Raw genomic sequence first — 25,726 nt, 5'->3', positions numbered from 1 at the left:
TTCTACTTTCTCCATAGTTTGAATTAAAAATACAATCACACATTATGAAAAAAATTTCCTGTTTACTTTTAAGACTTTATCAAGTCCCTTTGTAAAATGTAAAATTAAAGGCAAAGTAATACATTATCACCTTATTAAAGACAAATGTAGATCGTTTATATAAATAAATTATTCCCTCTAACCACACACACGGATTTTTTTTTTTTACTTTTCGTGCGTGCGTGTGTGTGTGTGTGTGTGTGTCTGTCCGTCCATCTGTTCCTGAGGTTGGGAATGTTTCTTCTCTATCCCATGATTGCGGTTCAATTTTTTACACTTAAATCTTTAATGTATTTGGAATTCATTGTATATTACACATAATATGCATTATATTTGGTTATATTATGTTTTCCCAATAATTAACCACTTGTGCCAATACCATGCATTGAAGCTATGCCCAGTTCCACCCATCCCCCACTTCTATCCATCCCTCACATCCCTCACTAAGGCCATAATCATGTTTCACCTGAATCACTTTCCGCGGGCTTCCAGCCGGCTTCCTCCATTCAGCAGCCCACTCCTCCCGCCCCACCACCACCCCTCCACTCCAAGAAGCTGCATCCTACAGCAACTGTGTCACTTGCCTACTTAAATCCTTTCGATGACTTTCCACTGCTCTTAGGATGAAATCCTAACTTTTTAACATGCTCACAATAAGGGTGGCCCTATAATTTATCATCTAAAGAAGGAAACAACTGAAATGGAAAGGAGGCTATTAATAATCATGCTGGGACTGCAGGCACAAACCAGACTGTTCCTGGGCAAACCAGGACGTATGTGGCCCCCTACTCAAAGGATCCCCTGTCTAGCTCTGAACACCTGCCCCTTCCTCTTCCACAAGCTACTGTTCAACCACACTGAACTTATTTTCATCTTCAAACTTGACAAGTTATTTTCTTTACGGGACTTCACATACTATTCACCTTATTTAAAACATCTATTTTCAGAGGCGTCTGGGTGGCTCAGTCAGTTAAGCATCTGACTCTTGATTTTGGCTCAGGTCATGATCTCAGCGTCATGATATCAAGCCCCTAGTTGGGCTCACTGCTCAGTGGGAGGATGCTTGAGATTCTCTCCCTCCCCTCCCCTACCTCTAACTCTTTAAAATAAATCTTAAAAAAAAATCCATTTTCATATTCCACCCCAACTCATCTCTCCTCTTCCTCCTTTTGGTGACCTCAAACTCAATCTTCAGGACTCAACTTATATGCCACTTCCTCTGGAAAGCTTTCTTCAACCCTCCCCCCAACTCCTTCCTCCCTTCCCAAATTTAGATTTAGCACCCATCCTCTGATTTCCACAGCATTTTTTAAAGATTTTATCTATTATTTTAGAGAGAGGCGTGAACTGGGGGAGGGGCAGGAGAGAGAGAGAATCCCCAGCAGGCTCCATGTCCACAACCCCAAGACCATGACCTGAGCTGAAACCAACAGTCGGACATTTAACCAACTGAGCCACCCAGGCACTGTCTCCACAGTATTTCTGTGTTCTTGTACCCAATATTTCTGACAGCTTCATTAATCTTCGTGTATCTTCTGCAAGTTGTATCTTCAGGGCCTGGCACACAGTAGACATCGGACATTTGAGAATGAATGAAGATCTGACTCTAGTGACACGAATAACCAGAGAAAGTTTTAAAACTTTTCAAAAAGGAACTGGCAGATCTGTGGGATACACGTATTATCCTTCTCATAGTGGCGATATATTTGGCTACATATATATATGTGTGTGTTTACAAAAATCATTATTACTTTGGAGGTACACTTCAGGTTTCTTTTTACTATTGTGAACTAAATATTTTAAATGGAACAGCCATCTTTAACAAGTAAATAATTACTTCCCTTGTCCACTAAAAATTAAAAACCAGTATTTAAGTTAACACCGAGTTACACTTTTCATATTTAAACTGTCGGTTCAACTTATAATTCATGTATACCTGTCATATTCTACTGTATCTTGCTTCTGCTTTAAAAAAAAAAAAAAGAAAAGAAAAGAAAATATTTTAGTTTACTAAATGACTTAACTACCTAAAAAAAGTGAAAATTCAAATTGATGGTAGTTAATATAACTGATTTCAAGGAAAGCAAAGCTAAATGTTTGGTCATAAAGGGAAGAAAGATTGTTTTCCCCCCAAGACTGGCTAACTGGAAGCTGCCATGGCCAACTGCGACATCACGCGTCTGCAATCTTACTCACTTCCCACACATCGCTTCCTGAAAATACATCTTTCACGGTGATTTCTCACCCATTCTCTTATCACATGGCTATATAAACATAAAAAATTTATAAAGTATTCATCTAAAATATTGTCACCATGACAAAGTTTCAGGATATAATTATAAGGTCATGACCAATGGTGCTAAATACCATCCGAAATCATACCTCCCTCTCCAGCCAAATACCAGTTTCCATCCCGTATAATCACTTCTTTATTAGTTATTCCATTCCAAACACTCTTGAAAAGAATACCAAACTCATATTTTATCTTTTTTTTTGGTCGGAAACATTCTTCCTCAATTTCTAATCCTCAAACCAAGATGGCACTCTCAAGAAGGAGTTTTAACACGTGGCTCACAGCTAACCTCACCATTCTTGGGTTCATATTAACTTCTCACGGGTACTCTGAGACCAACTGAAGACATTTCAGAACTTTCTCTATCCATAAATCTCTTACTCTGAGCTCTTAAACGTCCTACATACTTTGTCTTTAATTTCAAGCCATTATTCTGCTCTAATCTGATCCTTATTCTTTTAGAACCAAAATTCAACCAATCTCTGTACCAGTAAAGTCAATTACTCCAAATTACTAATTATAGTTCACTTATTCTTGACAGCACTTATTTTGCTTCTGAGGATTAGGAATTATAGCTTGGGCTTGTTTTCACTTCATCTTTTATTTAATACTATCTTTTCTGATCATCAGTTTAAGACAGATTATAGCAAAGGAGGTTCCAAAGGAGGTTTTTCAAGGAAGATAGAAATCAGTTTTTCCATCTAGGTGGAAATATTCATCCGACAGCTTACATATGCTTAACAGAAGTCGTCATAAGATAACTGAACATTTGGGGGGCACCTGGGTGGCTCAGTCAGTTGAGCACCCAACTCTTGGTTTCAGTTCAGGTCGTGATCTCAGGGTTGTGAGATCAAGCCACCCCATGGTGGGCTCCACACTCAGCAGGGAGCCTGAGATTCTCCCTCTCCCACTGCCCCTCCCCCCACTTGCGCTCTCTCAAATAAATAAATCTTTAAAAAGATAACTGATTGTTTTAATTACATAATCCACATGCAATTCTGATTCATAGATTAATACTTGAATCAGTAGAGGGAGAGGAAATGGGGAAGACAAAGAGGGAGGGGAAAGAGGAAAGCTGAAACGATCCTCCAGAAAAATAGGTATAGTTGTCAAATACATTCGAATACCATCACTAACCAAGTAAAATGAACCTCAACAAAATCACTAATAGGTTCTGCATTCTGTGCTCTTGCCTTCATCTAAAAAGAAATTGACCTTTTGAAGTGACATTACATTCACCAACTTCAATCCTGAGCTTCCCAATTATTTTGTAGTTGGTCATATTATTATCAAAAGCTCAACTTTTTTTCCTTAATGGAATTTAGGTTATTACAATACTGCACACTATTTGAAAATACATTCACTTAAAAACTGATGCTCGAAATAAAATTCATCTGAAGTCTCAGAAAGTGGCCCTTCTGGAAGATATTTATTACACGTCCTCACCTTCACATTGGGTTTTGACAGTAGTTTCAACAGCTCTCTGATCTCACTGTTTAATGGCTTGTTCTGAAGCTCTTCGGCCAGCTGCAAGGGAGATCACATCGACACAGAGAACATTTAGTAAGAGCACTGTGTAGTTCCATGTGTGACAACTGAGAATCTATCCAGCCACTTCCAGTGATTAAGGAGAAGTCGGCATGAAAGAAAACAGACTATCAATCACTGCTCCTCTTTTCAGGCCCTTGGTAGCCCAGATCCCAGCCTAGGATCTTGGCTGAGTATAACTCAAAAAATCCTATCAGCCACATCACCTTCTCTGATTTATTGCAATGAGGGCAAATCCCAGCACTTCATCTTAAGGAACGGTCTTTTGCATCCAAACAAAGGACCACTTGTAAAAAGGATTGGATCAGGCTTTGACACTATTTTTAAAAAAGACAGAGAGAAAGAAAAAGTAAAAATGAAAAAAAAAAGTTTCTGAATGAGGTGGTGAAATCCACAGGGTTTCCAAAAACCCACAGTAGCTTGCTGTTTAGAGCTGGAGTAAAAAGAACTAGAATGTCTCTAATAGAGCAAATGGTCTGAAACTTTTATTATGTTTACCTACACAGACTAAAAAATCCATTAAATATAAGCCAGGTTAATCATAGAACGACTTGCAATAGGTTGACAAATGCTCTGGGAACAGAAATGCTGACTATATTCTAATACAATGATCAAGAATTCCCTGGTTCCCATTTGCTAAAGTAAGAGCTGGAACTCTGAACACGCCTGGTGTTCTTCGAAAGAGATCTTCCTATCAACACTCTATTCCATTTCAGGCTATCGTAAGGATCACATAATTTCCTAAGAAGAAAAGCAAGACCAAATAGAAAAAGAAATTACAATTGTGAAATATGCGGTACAGAATTCAAAATACGTACATATATTTTCATTTAAAAACCCTTCTTGCACACTGCATGAAATTTCTCTTTGCTCCTATTGTTTCTACCAAGCTAAAAATAATTGTTCTTATCTCTGGAAAAGGACTTTGCTCTAAAAGAAGGACATCATATAAATTATACACAAAAAGAAAACCTGATAAAACTGATATATTCGTTGGTTACATTTCAAAAAGTGATTTTACTTTTTCAAGGCAACATTTTTGTTTTTCAAGGTAAAATAATCATTGTAAATAATTGCTAACTCACAAAAAGTCACAAAAGGCTCTTTGCATTCTTCAGTTACTTTGGCACAATATTTTTCAAAATTTAAATATATCGCTCTGATGAATTAGAAAATGCTACATTTTACCCTACTTATATAACAGTCTCTAATTTTTTAAAAAAGCAAGATTGTCATAATACGATTGGGTCTCAATCACATTGGAGAGTAACAAGTATTTCCCCAAACCCTCAACAGTAAAAGTTTTTACAGTGATTTTCTCAAGTGCCAACCACAGCTTACTAGAATTCTCTCTATACCTTTACTCGCCTTTACTTCAAAAATGTTGGTTCTCTAAGGCAGAGGAGTAAGCTTCCTCATAAAACGCATAAACCGAAACATCCCTATAATTTGTAATCTCTGTGGATAGAACTGGAAGGGAGACTGGGGACTAAACAAATAGCAAACCACTTAGAGATGTATTACACGTGCTTTATTATGTAAATTAAAACAGAAAACATATATAAGAAAATCAACTTCTGAATATGGTCAGTTTTGTTTTGTTTTTAATTCTATGGCCCCGATATTCTACTAAACTGAACTATGGCTTGTTTTATCATAACCGAGCAAAAAATTCAAACAGATAAGCTACAGGCTATCGCTAAAACCCGCCTTCGCACGAGACCTATTTCTCGTCTGGTTTAGTGTCCTTTATAGTTTACCCAGGTGTGTTTTCAATTCATCCGAGTTTGAAAGTGAACAGTAAGAAACAGCAAGGTCGTTCCCTCCCCCGGATTGAAAATAAAATTATAGCTACAGGAAATTAACTACTCCATCAATGCCAACTGCTGCTAAAATTTATTTTTTGGTTATGAAGGTAATTTGGAAAGGTCTAATATCCATAAATCATTACTATGCTTTATAATCCATTTTAAATACACTCCTGTCTTCTTATGCATTTCACAAGGCCTCGTTCCTATCCTAGTATCTGTCATTTCGTAGCACTGTCAGCAATAGACCCTATCTCATTTGTCTTTATTTCTCCAAAACCTTTCTCCTGCCTGTGACTTTCTCAGAACACTACTAGCTGACAGCTTCTCTCTCTCCCCGGAGAACGAAAATTGCTGGAACGTAGTTACCAAGGTAGAATGAGAGGGTTCTCTCCAGGCAAAATTTTTAGAGCAGCAAAGTGAATGAAAATCAGCATAGTATCCGCATAAGCTCCGTGACGACAGGACTTTTGGAAACTTTTGCAGCTTCTCCTGTTTTCACTCCTAGGATCGCACGCATCTGTCTGCGCCAGGACGAGCTCTGCCCCGGCCAGGCCGGGGGGAGCCGGGTCCCAGGGAGCTCCGAAAGGCACACTTACGTCATCGGCCAAGACTGCTGCGCCGTGGAGGACGGGCACGGGGTTCTGCTGCTCATAGTAGTGGAGCTTTTCGTGAATCTGGAAGAAACGCGAGTGAACGTCAGTTCACCTGCTAGCAAACAGTGAGATACTTGAAGATTTTTATCACTGCAAATAGAAACTAGACCCTCAAACAAGAGTCTCTGTTTCTCTAAACCTACAGATGACAAATGTGTGTGCGGAATTCATTTATGGTCCAGCGTTTGTAATGTGATGTCAACGGGGGGGATCGTTATCAAATAGAGCCCACGTCAGAGCTAACCCTTTGCTTCTCCCCCCCCCGAATAATTATGTGAGTTTTATAAAATCATGTGTCATTTCTAAAACATATTGCTTCAATATTTAAGTTATCAGTTGTAGTTTATATTCCTGCTGAACACAGAAATTATGATTAAAGCAAAGTGATAAGCCGGCAGCCCCGTCCTGACAGGTGGTAACTGACACCACCAAGAACGAGGGAGCTCGCATGCTCCAGGAACGCCTTTCCCAGCACGCTGTTCCTTTTAGGTTTTTTGGGGGTTTTTTTCCTAAATTGTCAACCTTTTCCCCCAAATTCAAACTACTAAGAAACGAAGGGATTGCTCATAGCTAGAGACATTTCTCAGACCTGTTTTGCTGAAATAATCTTCTGTACCGTAAAACAAGTAAAATTTTATTATCAAATAATAATTTGGTCCTTCCTTTCCCATCATTCCCCCAAGAAACACAAAGGCAAGAATATATTTTAGTGCATTGTAAGACAAACTGAGCTCCTTAAAAAATCTATTATCATTAAGAAACGCAAGATGCTTTGACAAATGCAAAACTGTTGGCTCTTACATTGTATTCATTTCAGCTCTGACATAGGTGCCCTTAAAATGTTATACTTGAAAACTGACTTGAACTTATTTACAGTTGAAGAAGTTACCCCCTACTATATATAAAAAACAGTTGCACTTCAGAATTTCCCATTTTTAATAGGTATCAAGAAATACACTCATAGGTATGAAGTAATCGACTCTTTAATTAGACTCAAAGCTGACCAAACTCTCTTGTAAAAAGTCTGGAAGATAGATTTTATTTTGATTAGCCAGATGCTATTGCTAAGAGAGGATTCTATTACCCTTCTGGCAACCTGGCCCACCGTGCAAAGTATCAGGGAAAGAATTTTGACACTATGATATTACCAGAATTATCAGGGCCACATTCTTACTGCAAATCTTGGAATCTTCAAACATTAATCACAGTAGGGTAATAAACAAATTTTTAAGAATACAAGCTATAAACGGAGCAAGATTTGATGTCCGAAACGATTAAAAGTGTAATTCAGAACAAAACCATCCAACCTAAGAGCTAAATTAATTTTGCTTGAGTCATTATCAAAAATTAGGTCACCTCAACAAATACAATCTAGAATACTGAGCTTAGCCTCTCATACAACTCATCCAGCTTTCTTACTGCAACGTCTGCTTCCCTGCAACAGTAAATAGAGAGGCTCATACGTAGTAGGTACTTACCATGGGTCTGTATTCCCTACATAATAGTGACCAGAAAAAAAAAAATAGTGATCGGCACTATCAGTAATACAGTCTTCAGTGGAGTTTAATATTTTAATCCCTGAACCTTTACAAGAATATCAAGGGGCAGACGGCACCATCATCCCATTTTACAGATAAGAAGATACACAGGAGTTACATAAATAACTTGCTATGGTCCCACAGACAGAAGCAGCCGAGCTGGGACTTGAAACTCCAGCCACCCGGCTCAGGGTCCGAACTCTTCCTCTCTCCCTATGCCTTCCTCTCAGACTAACATCTCCCCGGCCTGCCTCACTGACCCCATTCATTGCTGGATAAAGAGGACACAGAGTAGGCTGGGGGGAAGCATGACAAGTATTACTGGCTGTTTCCAATGACTACAGGATTAGGGATGGCTCCCCTCCACCCCTCCCTGTATTTTTTCTTTCCGACGTTTCCTAATTTTTCGATTAATTTATATTGAGACCGTATTGTAATTACAACTTAAAATTATATGCCCCAAATAAATACATTATTTCTCCACTTAATTTGCTTCTTCTGAGTATCTTTTAGAATAATAAGCCCCTCTTTCCACACTATCTTCTTTAGCTCTTCACCCAAGTGATTTGAGATGGTACCTTTAGCCTGCCCACCTTAGCACTTTGTATTATTTCAAGAATCTTGAGGGGTGCCTGGGTGGCTCAGTCGGTTAAGCATTTGCCTTGGGCTCAGGTCATGATCTCAGGGTCCTGGGATCGAGCCCTGCATCAGGCTCTCTGCTCAACAGGGAGTCAGCTTCTTCCTCTCCCTCTCCCTCCTCCCTCTCTCTCTCTCTCAAATAATAAGTAAAAAGTAAAATCTTAAAAAAAAAAAAGGATTTTTAAATGTTCTAGAATTTCTAAATGCTGGTAATCCTATGTTGATACATGTTTTACTGCAGGACATAATTTTAAATATTAAGTTGGTAGGAAAGTAAAAATTAAGTAATTTTAAGCTGTTCACAGTTTCCAAAATCATTGACTTTTATTGGCACTTATAATATCCAGAAAGAAAATTAAAAACAAAAATGATTTGTAAATTCTAATATAATAAACAGGTAACACGTATAAACTTCACCCCTAGGTTATCCAACAGGACCCTTCGTGATGTTGAAAATGTTCTGTACCTGCTTGTCCAACATGGTTAGTCGCCAGCCGCGTGTGCCTCCCGAGTACCTGAACTGTGGCTAGTTTACTTAAAGAACGAACTTTTAATTGTATTTAATTTTTATTAACTCAAATTTAAATGTCCACATGAGGCTAATGGCTTTCATACGGAATAACACGACAAGGCTTTATATCAAACACTCTGTAAATCGCCTTCACACACCAGAATAATTCACTCTTACAGAGCTTGGCCAATTTTCCTGGGTGGTCACCTTTTAGACCCAACAGACAAATACATAAGCAAAGACACAGCATCTAATTACTACCTATTATGAATTGCCAAACCTGCAAAACCTCATTTAACACTTCCCTCTGCAGACTCAACCCCGTAATAAAAGCACACTTCGTATTTCTCCCCTGAACGACCAGAGGAGAGCAAAGTGGAAGGAGTTGCGGAAAGAAAGGAGACAGAAGCAAAGAAGACTGGAGAGAGGGGGAGAGTCTGGTCAAACTAGTTTCATACGATAGCAAAATAGGCAATTATTCAAAAGGAAGCTCCTAAAAAAATGGCATGCTAAGATATTTAAAATACACTATTAAGAAAAAAGGACATTTCAAAACAGAGATATTTACACTCCACTAAATAATGTGTCCACACGGGTTTGTTTTCTATAATTATATCAGAAAAAGTCAGTTAAAATAAAAATCATTTGTATATGTAAACCAATTCTTTAATTCTTTTTAAGTTTTTTTTAAAGATTTATTTTATTTATTTGAGAGAGAGAGAGTGTGTGTGTGCGGGGGGGGGGGGGGGAGGCGGGCAAGGGAGAAGGCACGAGAAACACATGCAGGTTCTGAGCTGAGCGCAGAGCCAGGCTCAATCTCAGGACCCTTAGATCACGACCTGAGCCAAAGCCAAAGGTTGGATGCTCAACGGACTGTACCACCCACATGTCCCTATATACAACCAATTCCTATAGGAAAGTTATAATTACCTTCATTTACAAACATTTTGAAAATAAGTGTTTAATTTCTGTAAGAGAATCTGGTGCCAATAATTTTTTGTACACATATCACAGAAACTGTTTGAAATGAAACAACGAAAGTATAAATAAAGCTTGACTAATCTCAATGCAATTATTTGAAACTTCTCACTGATGTGCAGAGGTAAAGGGAAGAACCCAATGATGATGTTAAAGAAACCAAAGCTGTAAAAATCCTTTTCCTGCCTTCTATTATGAATATTAAAAAGCAGTGAAAATAACTGCTCAATAGTTTGAGTCTCTATGTTAATAGTAGTCAAACCAGAATCGGCATTGTGCACACACGCACACGTGTACGCACGCACGCCCGCATCCCCGCCCCCAATCTACCTCATTTATTTAGAACATGGAGAGGAGACAGTTCTGAGTTCTAAAAATCCATGGGACACAATGGCAGCCAAGAAGAGCCGGGAATAACATACTATGTTGTGCAGGGATAGAAAAAAAAAATAGTAGAAGTATTCTAATGGCTGGGGTCCTCTTTTAAAAATAAAAGTCTTTCCCAAAAAAAACAACCCTATTTATTAGGAAAGAGGAAATGTAGAACTAGAAAAACAACAAAACAACAACAGAGCAGAGGCAACAGTGCTAACTGTACGCCCTCTCCAATTTTATACCACTAATCTCTCTGGGCTAATTTTCTTGGCTAATAGCTCTGAAAAAATAAAATTTAATAAAACTGATGAGAGCTGAAGTTCTTGTTTTGTTCCCTCTCTTTAATAAGATAAATTCTGGCTCTATGTTGCCATAGATACATATTATCATCTGAAATTAGTACCGGTGCATTCTAAATGTATGATGAGGTTTTTTGTTTTGTTTTGTTTTTTAAGATTTGAGAGAGAGAGAGAGAGAGACAGCCCACTCACAGGAGCCAGAGCGGGGGAGGGGCAGAGGGAGAGGGAGAGAGAATCTCACGCAGACCCCTTTTAAGCACAGAGCCCCAAGGAGGGCTCGATCCCGTGACCAAGATCATGACCTGAGCTAAAATCAAGACTCCAACACTTAACTGACTGAGCCACCCAGGTGCCCCGTATGAAGAGCATTAAAAAAAGAAAAAAAAAAAAAAAAAAGAATGTTCAATCTCACAAAATGTTTTCCATCATCTATAACCATCTCGTTTCTCCTGTCTGACCAGGTAATATGGTAATTTCATTTATAGAATTTATTTATAGATTCCAAATACTATCCACCCTATTGTGGCATTCCCATAATGACCCTCACTTGGCTAGGATCTTTTGGTCTCTTAATGCTGCTGTGGAATCCACTGGTAATATTTTATATAGACTTTCCTTATCACTACTCTTGACTGAGGCTGGCTTTTTTTTTGGGGGGGGGGAGGGGGTCCTGTCTTTATTGGGTCTTGATATTAGTGTTACACTCACTTCATTATTTTTTAAACTATGGAAGCTTTCTATCTTTTTGTATGTTCTGAAAATATCTCAATACCACTGGAGTCATTTCTTCTTTAAATATTTTTTGGCATTCCCATAAGAAACTAGCTGGATCTGATACATTTTGGAGGGTAGCTTTACCCCCCAACTTTATTTCTTCTGGGTGGTTTATAGCAATTTCTCCATTTAGGTTTTTCTATCTCTTCCAAATTGTCAGTTGCGGCAAACACCATCTCCTAGAAAATTATTCAGTTTTTTCTGGACTGAAAAAATTATCTGAAACGGGGTGCCTAGATGCCTCAGTCGGTTAAGCATCTGCCTTCAGCTCAGGTCATGATCCGGGGTCCTGAGATCGAGCCCCGTGTCAGGTTCCCTGCTGTGAGGGGAGCCTGCTTCTCCCTCTCCCTCTTGCCTGCTGCTCTGCCTGTTTCTGCTGTCTCCCTCTGTCAGATAAATAAAAACAAAATTTACAAAAAAATTATCTGAATCTACTTATGCAGAATAGTCTCTTACAAGTCTTTGAATTTCCTCTACTACACGTGTCTTCACCACCATTTCTTATTTGGTGCGTCTGCGCTTTCTCTATTTCTACCCTTCACCCCTTCATTCCTCAACAAACATTGATTTTACTGTATTTTCAAAGAACCACCTTCTAGATTAGTTTTACTATTTTTGTTTTCTAATATTTTTTCTGTTTTCATCTTAGTTCACTCCCTCTTCATCCAGCCCCACAGAACACTTCAATCATGTGATTCATGCAAATTACTGGAAAACAAAAGAAAGGGCAAACTATCCTAACTAGACTTTTATTCATTCATCAGATATTGACTAAAGTAAGCACCCATTCCAGGAGAAAGATCCTCAGTATGGAAACAAAATATGGCAAAAGTATAAGCCATTCGAACCATTTTAGAAAGGTCAACAGCCTGGGAAAGGGATGAGGACACACATCATAGAAAGGGAAAACTTCAGTCAACCTATTCAATCAAGCAAGTTAAAAGAGTGTTTGTCCCCCTTTCACTCACGGCTCATCAGCTGGGCAGCTGAGAAGAGGTTTTTGTCAATTTAACTTCTGCCAGTACTTTAGCACTCACTTAAGGGTACTCAGTACAGGACAAGGACACACAGACCCCCTGTGCTACTGGCACCAAGGACTAGCCATCTAGTCAACCATAAAATCAGAAAAGAAATAATGGACTTCTCTCTCTCTCTTTTCGTCTTTGCTTTCCATTCATGTGATACTTCTAATGATGAGAAATGCCAAAAGTTGTTTTCATGTGTGTTTTAAAGTTTTGATTCAAACTCCAGTTAACCGAAAGTATAATACTAGTTTGAGGTGTACGATATAGTGATTCAACACCTCCATCCAACACGTGGTGCCCATCAGAACAGGTGCCCTCCTTAATCCCCGTCACCTATTTCACGCATCCCCCTACCCACCTCCCCTCTGATCAGACTATTCTCTGTAGTTAAAGGTCTGTTTCTTGGTTTGCCACCCTCTCTCTCTTTTTTCCTTTGCTCCTTTGTTTTGTTTCTTAAATTCCACAGATGAGTAAGATCATTTGGTATTTGTCTTTCTGACTGACTTCTTTCACATAGCATAATGCTCTCTAGCTCCATCCAGGTCACTGCAAATGGCAAGATTTCATTCTTTTTTCATGGTTGAGTAATACTCCATTGTATATACACTGTATCTTCCCATTCTTTAACTTCTAAAAATTTTGAAACATTTTAATTATTAATGTCCCATTTTAAAGACTTCAAACACTTTTTTAAATAAAGAAAATATGATAAACTACATACCCAGCACCAAAATTATGGAGATATTAGCCTGGTATATTTGCTTCAAATATCTTATAAAATGATTCATAAGAGATAAGGCTAAAGATCCATCCTCCTTCCTCTCTGCCAAGAAAAAACCATTATGTTGAAACTGCCAAATAGATTTCCATATGCATTTTCATCTTTTTAAACATATATACATTGATAAACACCACAAGCTATTTCTGAATGTACATAAATGGCACTGTTCCCTCAACACCTGGATTTTTCATTCAATACCATATTGAAATATATAGCTCGATACATGTAGATATAGTTCATTCATTTTAACAGGTGAATAATATTCAAACTAATTAACAGTAGTTGACATATCTTTTTTTTTTTTTTTTAACGGAGAAGTGCAATGGCTGTTTCTGCTCTTTGCTATCGAATATCCTTCCACACCACTCCTCCCTGCCCTGTGGTAGATTCCTAACCATGTTCGGGTGTTTCCTGAGTCCCCAGACCCTTGCCAACATTTGCTGTCATCAGACATCTTGCTAATCAGACGGATAGGAAATAGGACCTCCCCACGATTTTCATTCAGATCTTCTCCAATCTCTGACTTCTGTTTTCCCAACAGTTTCAGGGACGGAGCCAGCTGCTCCCAGCATCAACTCTCCTCACCCACAGCAACTGCACCATCGCTACAAAGCAGCTTCCTAGTGAAGAGCTACATTTCCTCTCATGTCGACCCTCCTTTGCTCTCCCTGCAGCTCGGTTAACACAGGAGAGGAGGTGTCAAACACGGTATGTAAGTTCTAAGTGCCACCTCCAGGCTGAGGCTTCCTCCATTCTCTCCCCCCTCCCCCAGCTGCATGCAGACTACGACAAGGCCTTAAGAGACAGAAAAGCCGGGGCGCCTGGGTGGCTCAGTCGTTAAGCATCTGCCTTCAGCTCAGGGTGTGATCCCAGAGTCCTGGGATCGAGCCCCACATCAGGGTCCTCCGCTGGGAGCCTGCTTCTTCCTCTCCCACTCCCCCTGCTTGTGTTCCCTCTCTTGCTGGCTGTCTCTCTGTCAAATAAATAAATAAAATCTTAAAAAAAAAAAGAGAGAGAGAGAAAAGCCACCAGATGGAAGGACCTGGGTCCCCAAAACACCTGTGGAGGAGAGCGGTGCATCAATCTGACATTTCCCTGTACATGAACACGGAGCAGGAAATAAGCTTCTATTGGACCCAAGCCATTACATTATTTTTGGCCAACCCGTCAATTGTCCATCCTACCTTAAATAACACAGTGGCCCTGGGCAAACAGAAGTTATTTTAAAATAGCCAAAAATATCTAGCTTTCTCTATATGGTTATGCATTTTGTTTCTTAAGAAAACATTCCCTATCCGTAGAGACTCTGGTGCGACTTCTTTGAAGTTGTATAGTTTTACTTTGTGTACTGAAGTATTACCTCACGCTTACAAAAGCTCTAACAATCTTTTTCCAGAAGGACAGCACCATTTAATCTTTTCACACTGATGTGTAATATTACTTATCAAACTTCCACACATGAGTATCTATACCTGGGCTCTCTATTCTATTCCTCAATTTGTCTCTCTGAGCCTAATACCATTACTATATTTTTATCTACACTCTTGACATTTAGAGTAAGGAAGAACTTTTTAGCCCTTTATCATCCTACAAGGCTTTTGGGATTTTGTTTGCCAGCTACCTGTATTCCATGAAAAACCAAACTGGGACATCTTAATAACATTATTTCTCTGCATTCTGGGAATTTTCCTGAAATCTATCTTCCAATTCAGTTTGCTCTCTTTAAACCGTATCTAATCTCTAAAGAACTATTCACAGGGTTTTTTTGAGTGTGTGTGTGTTTTTTAATGACTATACATCTTACTTCTATAATTTAAATATGGCTCTTTTTACAAGTCTGTTTTTTCCTAGCACCCAGTGTTTTTCAACTTATAATTAAAGCCTTCTTTTATGGCTCATATCATTTAAGCATCCTTATTTTATAACCTATAAAACTGTTGTATCACATAGAGTGCTTGGCTTTTAATCTTGCTATTTGCAGTGCCTGAGGGTAGACCATATTCTCAAATGTCTTGTAATCTGGAGTTGTTAGTAAATCTTCAGTAAGGTGTTACATGAAAGAGTCCTAGGTTGATGGCATATCTTTTCAGAAATACTTTTTATTTGCTTCTTTTGGGTAAGTTTGCCATATCATCAGCCACTATGCTAATTTCACAGTTCAGGATTCCTGGGCTTTGTGGATAACAACTCCAACTGTAGGAGACATCTTGGGAAAACGGTGCAGGAAGAGGTTCCTGCACTCGCCTCTCACAGACACATCAATGCTACGACTACCTAAGACACCGCTCACTCTGATGACCATCTAAAGACTGGCCAACAGATCTGCCGCAGCTCAACGATTAAAGGGGAAGAAGCCACATCAAGAAGGGTAAAGGGAAGAGACGTGGTTGGGAACCAAACCCCCAGGCCCATGACCCACCAGCGGGAGGGATATTACAAATGCGAAGACCCTCTCGGAGAAAAGAGGGAAATAGCCCCTTATCAAGCACCCCTGTGGTGGGGGGCCTGCACAGGGAATACGAGCCCCTGTGACATCTGGTTTGAAAACCAGCAGTGCTTAACTGTGGGAGCACCGAGAATCGGACTGAACTCCAGGGGAGCCAGAGGGCTGTGGGAAACCAGGACCCCGCTCGTCCAGGGCCAGCGCACTATACTGCTTCGTCTGAGAGCCGCCCAGAGGCGGCGGTTTGAAAAGCACCTGGGTTACACACGAAGGACATTTATTGACTTATTTTGTGGCGTGTGCTGGAGGAGTAGCGTTTTCTCCAAAACAGCAGTGCTGGCGGGAGCCCTTTCTCTTGCCTTCCTCCAGCCGGCGGGCCAGACGCTGAGCGAGCCAGTTCTGACCGTCTCCAGCTACCTCGCCAGCACCGCGTGCCCTGCCGTGATGTTCCCTGTGAACCCACCCACGCCATCTGCCCACCCTAACACGCGCCCCTCCAAAGCAGCTCCCGATCTGACATACCAGGTGCGCAGCCTCCCTGGGGACCAGCACCCTCTGCAGCAACTCCTGTCCCAGAGAAACGGGGGCCAGCCATGCGTACCAGCGCGCCCAAAGCAACCGCAGCCAAGACGCGCAGCCGGCTGCGCTGGAAGCTAACCCTGCCCACCCGGCCGACTGTGGCGGCCACCGCCCAGTCACCACAGGGGGCACATGCTGCCCACACAGGGACACCCCACGAGGGCCTGCTACTGGTGACAAAGGGAACTGCGCCTCTGGACCCACAGGATGCCTTCTACATAAGGCCATTACCTTCAAGACCAGGAGACATAGCTGACCTACCGCATACATAGAGACAGAGATTCCGACAAAATAAGGGGACAAAGGAACATGCTCCGAACAAAAGAACAAGATAAAACTTGAGAAAGAGAACCACAACAAACAGAGAAAAGGAATCTACCTAATAAACAGTTCAAAGAAACGACCATTAAGATACTCACCGGACTTGAGAGAAAGGTGATGAACTCAGTGAGAAGGTCAACAAAAGACAGAAAATATTGAAAAAAACTGAGGAATACAATAACCGAAATGAAAAATACACTACAGGGAATCGAGAGCAGATGAGAAAATGCAGAAGCACAGATCAGTGATCTGGAAGATGGGGAAACAGAAAGCACCCACGCCAAAGAGTAAAACAGAAAAGAGAATTTCAAAACTGAAGACAGGTTAAGGGACCTCTGTGACAAACTCCAGCATAACACTCACATTCTAGGGGTCAAAGAAGGAGAAGACAAAGAAAGGGCCAGAAAACTTATCTGAAGAAATAGTAGCTAAAAACATCCCTAAGCCAGGGAAGGAAACAGACATCCAGGTCCACGAAGCACAGAAGCCTAAGCGAGATGAACCAAGGGATGTTCACACCAAAACATCTAATGATTAAAGGGTCAAAAATTAAACATGAAGACAGGTTCTGAAAAGCAGCTAGAGAAAAGAAAATCATTATATACAAGGGAAATGCCATTAGGCCATCAGCTGATCTCCAGCAGAAATCCTGCAAGCCAGAAGACAATTTCAGGATATGTTCAAAGTGCTAAAAGGAAAAAGCCCTACAACCAAGAATACCCTACCCAGCAAGCTTTTCACTCAAAACTGAAGAGACAGTTTCCCAAATAAAAGTTAGAGGAGTCCATCACCACTAAACAAGCCTTACAAGAAAAATTAAAATGGAAATGAAATGATCATAATGAGAAGAAAATTATGAAAGGAAAAAATTTCACTGGGAAAGGCAAACATACTAAAAGCAGAAAATCACTTATAAAGCTATTATGAAGGAGTCAAGCAGAGAAAGACAATTATCATATGGTTTCACTCATTTATGGAACATAAGAAGTAGGAAGATCGATAGGAGAAGAAAGGGGGGGTAAACAGAAGGGGGAATGAACCATGAGAGACTATGGACTCTGGGAAACAAACTGAGGGCTTCAGAGGGGAGGGGGGTGGGATAGGCCGCTGATGGGTATTAAGGAGGGCACGTATTGCAAGGTGCACTGGGAGTTATATGCAAGTAATGCATCATGGTACTTTACATCAAAATCTAGGGATGTACTGTATGGTGACTAACATAATATAATAAAAAACTGTATAAAAAATAATACTAATACGAATAACATTTAAAAAATAAAGCTATTATGAAGGTAAAAAGATAAAAGCAATAAGATCAACTGTATCTACAAATATTAGTTAATAGATATAAAATAAAAATAACAAAATAAACATATAAAAATAATAAAAAATTTAAAGTAAACTATGACGTCAAATACATAAAAGATGAAGGGAGGGCTAGAATGTGTTCAGACTTAAGTGATCATCAACTTAACAGAGACTGCTACGTACACAGCATGTGACAGCTGAACCTCAGGGTAGCCACAAACCAAAAACCTACTACAGATACACACAAAAATAAAAGAGAATGGGATCCGAGCATAACAGTAGAGAAAGCCATCAGATCACGCAGGTAGAGAGGGCAAGACAAGAAGGAACAAAGAATACAAAACCAACCAGAAAACAATGAACAAAATGGCAATAAGTACATACCTATCAATAATTACTTGAAATATAAATGGTCTAAATGTTCCAATCAAAACACATACGGTGACTGGATTAAGCACACACACACACACACACCCATCTATAAGCTGCCTACAAGAGACTCATTTCACACCTACAGACACAGACAGACTGAAAGGGAAGGCAGAGAAAATTCTGTGGAAATGGAAGGAAAAAAAAGCTGGGGTAGCAATATTTATATCAGACAAAATAGACTTTAAGACAAAGACTGTAACAAGAGACAAAAACATGTATAACGATAAAGGGATCAATCCAGCAAGAGGATATAATAATTTAGATATTTATGTACCTAAGACAGGAGCACATAAATATATAAAGCAAATATTGAGACATAAAGGGAGAAATTGACAGTAATACCATTATACTAGAGGACTTTAATACCCCCATTATATCAATGGATAAATCACTCAGACAGAAAACTCATAAAGAAACAGTAGCTCTGAATGACACATTAGACCACATGGATTTAACAGATATATACAGAACATTCCATCCAAAAGCAGTAAAATACACGTTCTTTTCAAGTGCACATGAAACATTCTTCCAAACTGATCATATGTTAAGCCACAAAACAAGTCTCAAGAAGTTTGAGAAGACTGAAATCATATCACACGTCTTTTCTGACCATAATGCTATGAAACTAGAAATCCATTACAAGAAAAAACTGGGAAAAAACCCCACAAACATGTGGAGGATAAGCAACCAATGGGTCAACAAAGAAGCTAAGGAGGTAATCAGAAAAATACCTGGAGACACATGGAAATGGAAATGCAACGGATCAAAATCTTTGGCAAAAGTAGTTCTAAGAAGGAAGTTTACAGCCTACCTCAAGAAACAAGAAAAAGCTCAAATAAACAATCTAATCTTACATCTAAAAGGACTAGAAAAAGAACAAATAAAGCCCAATGCCAGTAGAAGGAAGGAAATAATAAAGATCAGAGTAGAAATAAATGAAATAGAGTTAAAAGAACACGAAAAGATTGATGAAACTAAACATGTTCTTTGGAAAAGCTAAAATTTGATAAACTTTTAGACAGACTCATCAAGGAAAAAAGAGAAAGGACTCGAATAAAATAAGAAATGAAAGAGGAGCTACAACTGACACCTATTATGAAAAATTATGCACCAACAAATTGGACAACCTTGAAAAAAATGGATAAATTACTAGAAACATAGAACCTTCCAAGACTGAATTAGGAAGAAACAGAAGATCTGAAGAGACTAATGAAATTGAATCAATAATAATAATAATAATAATAATAATAATAATAATAATAATAAAACAAGAACCAAAATCCAGGACCAAATGACTTCGCAGGGGAATTCTACCAATTGTTTAGTTTCAAGTTTTTATTTAAATTCTAGTTAGTGAACATATAGTGTAATACTGGTTTCAGAAGTAGAATTCAGTGATTCATCACTTACAACACCAGTGCTCATCACAATCAGTGCCCTCCTTAATACCCATCCCCCCACCCACCTCCCTTCCAGAAACCCTCAGTTTGTTCTCTATAGTTAAGAGTCTCCTATGGTTTGCCTCCCTTTTTTTTCTTCCCTATGTTCATCTGTTTTGTTTCTTAAATTCTACATGAGTGAAATCATATGGTATTTGTCTTTTTCTGACTTATTTCCCTTAGCATAATACACCCTAGTTCCATCCACGTTGTTGCAAATGGCAAGATTTCATTCTTTTTGATGGATGATATTCCACTGATATACATATGCGTGTGTACAGTGTATACACACACACACACACCTTTATGCACTCATCACTCATTGGGACATTTGGGCTCTTTCCACAATTTGACTATTGTCGATAATGCTGCATAAACATCAGGGTACATGTGCCCCTTCAAATAAATATGTTCATATCCTTTGAGTAAATACCTAGTAGTGCAATTTCTGATTCATACGGTAGCTCTATTTTCAACTTTTGAGGAACTTCCATACTGTTTTCCAGAGTGGCTGCACCAGTTTGCAATTCCCACCAACAGTGCAAGAGGGTTCCCCTTTCTCTGCATCCTCGTCAACATCTGTTGTTTCCTGTGTTAATTTTAGCCATTCTGACAGGCGTGAGGTGGTATCTCCTCATAGTTTTGATTTGTATTTCCCTGATAAGTGATGTTGAGCATCTTTTCATAGGTCTGTTAGCCATCTGGATGTCTTCTCTGGAAAAATGTCTATTCATGTCTTCTGCCCATTTCTTAGCAGGATTGTTTTTTGGGTGTTGAGTTTGATAAGTTCTTTACAGATTTTAGATATTAGCCTTTTATCATATATGTCATTTGCAAATACCCTCTCCCATCCCATAGGTTGCCTTTTAGTTTTGTTGTTTCTTTTACAAACTCTTTATCTTAATGAAGTCTCAATAGTTCATTTTTGCCTTTGTTTCCCCTGCCTCCGAAGACATGTCTAGTAAGTTGCTACAGCCAGCGTCAAAGAGGTTGCTTGCCTGTGTTCTCGTCTAGGATTTTGATGGTTTCCTGTCTCACATTTAGGTCTTTCACCCGTTTTGAATTTATTTTTGTGTATGGTGAAAGAAAGTGGTCCAGTTTCATTCTTTTGCATATGGCTGTCCAGTTTTCCCAACACCATTTGTTGAAGAGATTGTCTTTTTTCCATTGGATATTCTTTCCTGCTGTGTCCAATACTAGTTGACCATATAATTGTGGGTTTCTACTAAACACTTAAGAGTTAATACTTATCCTTCTCAAAATGTTCCCAAAAACTGAAGAGGAAGGAATGCTTCCAAATTCATTCTACAAGGACATTATACTGATACCAAAACCAGACAAAGACACTAAAGAAAGGAAAATTACATACCAATACTCCTGATGAATATAGATGCAAAAATGTTCAACAAAATATCAGCAAACCAAATGCAACAATATATTAATGGATCATTCATCATGACCAAGTGGGACTTATTCCAGGGATCAAAGGGTGGCTCAATATCCTCAATTCAACACGACATACCGCATTGAAGACGAAGGGTAAAAATCATATGATGATCTCAACAGATGTGAAAAAGGCATTTGACAAAACTCAACACACATGCGTCATAAAAACTCTCAACAAAGTGGATACAGAGAGAACTCAACTCAAAATAATAGAGGCCACGTATGACAAACCCACAGCTAGCATCACACTCAAGGGTAAAAAATAAAAGCTTTTCCTCTAATATCAGGAACAAGATATGGATGCCCACACTCTTGCCACTTTTATTCAACACAGCGCTGGAAGTCCTAGACACAGCAATCAGACAAGAAAGAAAAATAAAAGGTACCCAAGTTGGTAAGGAAGAAGTAAAACTCTCACTATTTGTGGATGACACGATGCTATATATAGAAAACTCTGAAGGCTCCATACACACACACACACACACACACACACACACACACACACATACATTAGAACAGGGGCACCTGGCTGGCTCAGTAGAAGGGTGCGACTCTTGATCTCAGGGTCATAAGTTCAAATCTCACACTGGGTATAGAAATTACTTAAATAAATAAACTGGAAAAAACTACTAGAATAAATGAATTCAATGAAGTTGCAGGGCACAAAATTATATATTCAGAAATCTGTTGTGTTTTTATACATTAATAAAAAACTGTCAGAAAGAGAAATTTAGAAAACAATCCCATTTACAAGTACAGCAAAAACAAAAACAAAAACAAACAAACAAAAAACCCTAGGAATAAATTTAACCAAGGAGGTGAAAGACCTATATTCTGAAAACTATAAGACACTGATGAAAGAAATTGAAGAAGATACAAGTAAATGGAAACATAGCTCATGTTCATGGATTGAAAGAATATTGTCAAAATGTCCATATTACCCAAATCAATCTACAGATTCCATGCAATCCCTATCAAAATACCTATCATATTCTTCATAGAACTAGAATAATCCTAAAGTTTGTATGGAACCATGAAATATCCAGAACATCCAAAGCCATCTTGAGAAAGAACTAAGCTGGAGGTATCACAATCCCGGATTTCATACTACACTACAAAACTATAGTAATCAAAACAATATGGTACTGGCACAAAAATGGACACAAAGATCAATGTAACAGAGAGCCCAGAAAAAAAACCTATGCATATATGGTCAACGAATCAATAGCAAAGGAGGCAAGAATATACAATGGGGAAAAGAGACTAATACATTAATTATATTTTTAAATAAATAAAAAGCACTGGCTATTTATTTATTTGTAATAAATAAACTGGAATAAAATAAACTGGAATAAAATTCGACCACTTCCCTACACCATACACAAAAATTAACTCAAAGTGGATTAAAGACCTAAATGTAACAAATGAAACCAAAACACTCCTAAAGAAAATACAGGCCATAAATTCTTGGACATCAGCCTTAGCACCATTTTTCTGGTGTGTCTCCTTAAGCAAAGAAAACAAATGCAAAAATAAACAAGTGGAACTATATCAAACTAAAAACTTTGTACACAGCAAAGGAAACCACCAACTAAATGAAAAGGCAAGTTCCTACATGGGAGAAAGTACTTGCAAATGATACATCGAATAAGGGGTTAATATCCAAAATATTTAAAGAACACATACAATTCAACGCCACAAAAACCAATCTGATTTAAAAATGGGCAGGGGACTTCTATAGGCATTTTTTTGAAGAAGACATCCAGATGGCCAACGGACACATGAAAAGATGCTCAACATCACTCATCACCAGGGAGACGCAAATCAAAGCCCCAATGAGGTATCGCCCCACACCTGTAGTAACAAGTGTTGGCAAGGATGCAGAGAAAAGGGGACCCCTGTGCACTGTTGGTAGGAATGTACATTGGTGCAGCCGCTATGGAAAACAGTGGAGAAGTTTCTTAAACATTTTTAAAGAGAACTACTACGTGATCCGGTAATTCTATTTCTGGGTTTTATCTGAGGAAAATGAAAACACTAATCTGGAAAAGATATATGTACCCCTGATTTTACTGCACCATTATTTACAGTAGCCAAAATATGAAAGCAACCTACGGGTCCACTGATTGATGCACGGATAAAGAAAAAGTGGTGTGTTCACGCGCGCGTGCACACACGCACACACACACACACACACACACATTGTAATATTACCTAGCCATTAAAAAAAGAAAATTCGTGACAACATCAATGGACCTAGAGGATATTATGCTAAGTGAAGTCAGTCAGAAGAAGACAAACACCGTAGGATTTCACTTACATCTGGACTCTGAAGAGCAAAACAAGTCAACAAACAGACTCAAAAACACAAACCGGTGGCTGCGGGGGCGGGCGGGGGGGGGGGTGGAAAAGAGGTGAAGGGTATTTGAGGTACAAACTTCCAGTTATGAAATGAGTAAGTTCGGGGATGGAAAGTACAGTATACAGAATACAGTCAGTAACACTTGTATGGAACATCGCCTACTGCGTAGAACTACGCCTACTGCGGTGAGCACTGCGTAACGTACGTAATAGTCAAATCGCTGTGATGGTGCCTGAAACTAACATATGCATGTCAACTACATTTCACTTAAAAATAAAGAATTGTTTAAAAAAAAAAAAAAACCCCTCAAATGCCACACCACGGACCCACCAGTTCATGGTTACAAATTCTGAAACTAGACTTCTTCAGTTTCTACCTAATTCCAAGAAAAGAGAACCCAAACTCCTGGCCATCTCTCTCTAGAAACGCAGTTGGTATCTTTCTCGACTTCCCATTCACTAACAGAGTAACCCTAGAAAAGGAGCCATTCTACGTGTGTGTCTCGGTAGCAATCCCGCACCTTCACCTAGCCTCAATGTCAGGAGAGCGCCCCCCCCCCCCCAATCTCTGGGCATCCTCTCCATCACTGTGGCATCATAAGCTTAAGCAGATGCCAGTAAACTATTCACTCTTTGTTTCTCAAACAAGTGGATTTCCCTTACTCTCTCACAAGCTTAGTTACGCATTTAAAAGAATGTTTGCAATTACGTACCTAGAATTTCTCAGTACTTATTGTAGGAAGTAGAAGGCTGCGTTGATTATTTAATGTAAATTAATTCTGGCTTCTAAAAAGGCAGCATCTAGTCTCCTGTTGTAAAGGTGGGATGCTTTTTACTTGCAGGAGGAGATTCTAGGTACCTTGGTATTTGAGTTTCCACGAGTTATGTGCATTTGGCTTGTGAGATCCATTGTGCTCTGTGTTTCTACCTGATCTTAATACATCTTTTTAAAGGTGAAAATAATAGTTCCTCTAGTTCGGAATAACTTTTCCAAGGTTAAAGCAGAGATCCTTATAATGCTTTTGTCTTGAGAGCGTCTTCTGCATGATGTAGAACTTATGAGCGTACTTGTGCTCACAAACACAGTTAAAAACAAAACTTTGAGGCTGTAACTTTGCCAAGAGACACAGCCAAAAGTGGGGGGGGGGGGGGGCTTTACATAGAAAACTGGTACTCTGCCTGCAATTCAGGCCACGGTGTTCGCAACATCTCTACAAAGATGAATTAATTCTTAAAGGACATGGCTATAAGGTGGTTATAAGCACCAGTAACACTTTTTAGGCTTAAGTTAAATGATCAAAACCAACAAACCATCAACCTTTTGATTTTGGTTGAATATGCAGGGATTCTATTTGAAATCTTGTCCCAGAACCTTTTCCACAGGTCATATTACTTTAATTCCTAGAATAATATTCTGAAAGTAGCCAGTGCATTAAGCCTTTCTTTGCAACATTTTTGCAAGTCAAGAAAAACTAAACCGGAATGATCCAACCCAGAAGTACCTAAACTGTCCCACTTTGAAATATCTGTACATACATCTGTCTGTACATACATACAACTGTCCCACTTTGAAATATCTGTACATACATCTTTCACTCCCTTCATTGTATAAGGATCAGATTTGCCCTGGGGGGGGGGGAAGCCTGTATTCAATCATCACTGAAGAACTGGGAGCTGTTAAAGTTTTATCAGAGTGATGCTGGATGTTACCACAAATGGCAAAGAGGTTGCTTTGATATCATGTAACTCGGACAGGTTTCAATATACAAGTAGCAATCAATTGTCTGTAGTTCACATTTTAAGAAACAAGCACTGCAATTAGAGTTGTACAGGAAAGTCTTTTTGTAACAAAAGATGAAATGAGCAGTCTTAAAAAGCAGAAAGTGGCATATCTTGGGTCTACGCCTAGGAATCGTGGATGGCTCTCAGCACATCACGCCCTCCTGGCAACTGTATATAAATTGTTTGCATGTATATTTCTAGGATAATAATCCAAAACATTCACTAAAATACTCAAAAGGGTCTATGATCCACAGAAAGATTAAAACTATTATTTTAGGTCTCCAAATACAGACGGATGATTCATGCCAAGAAGCTCAGAAATTTCTCCCTCCCCCCTTCAAAGACAAGTCT

The 25,726-nt window shown here is 39.1% G+C and overlaps 1 protein-coding gene across 3 annotated transcripts in view; it reads right to left on the bottom strand.

The window, feature by feature from the left end:
- MPP7 (MAGUK p55 scaffold protein 7) overlaps positions 1 to 25,726 on the bottom strand; it is a 283,281-nt gene that overhangs the window by 101,222 nt on the left and 156,333 nt on the right. For all 3 annotated transcript variants that reach the window (XM_057304655.1, XM_057304654.1, XM_044378520.3), the window contains 2 exons: positions 6,288 to 6,365; positions 3,779 to 3,859 (listed from right to left, as the gene is read on the bottom strand). In XM_057304655.1, the coding sequence (XP_057160638.1) occupies positions 3,779 to 3,859; positions 6,288 to 6,365 (159 nt within the window). The remainder of the gene's footprint in view (positions 1 to 3,778; positions 3,860 to 6,287; positions 6,366 to 25,726) is intronic.

The sequence above is a fragment of the Ursus arctos genome, unplaced genomic scaffold (genome assembly GCF_023065955.2).
Source record: "Ursus arctos isolate Adak ecotype North America unplaced genomic scaffold, UrsArc2.0 scaffold_30, whole genome shotgun sequence".
Classification (NCBI taxonomy): Eukaryota; Metazoa; Chordata; class Mammalia; order Carnivora; family Ursidae; genus Ursus; species Ursus arctos.
This window is presented reverse-complemented; position numbering and strand designations above follow the sequence as displayed.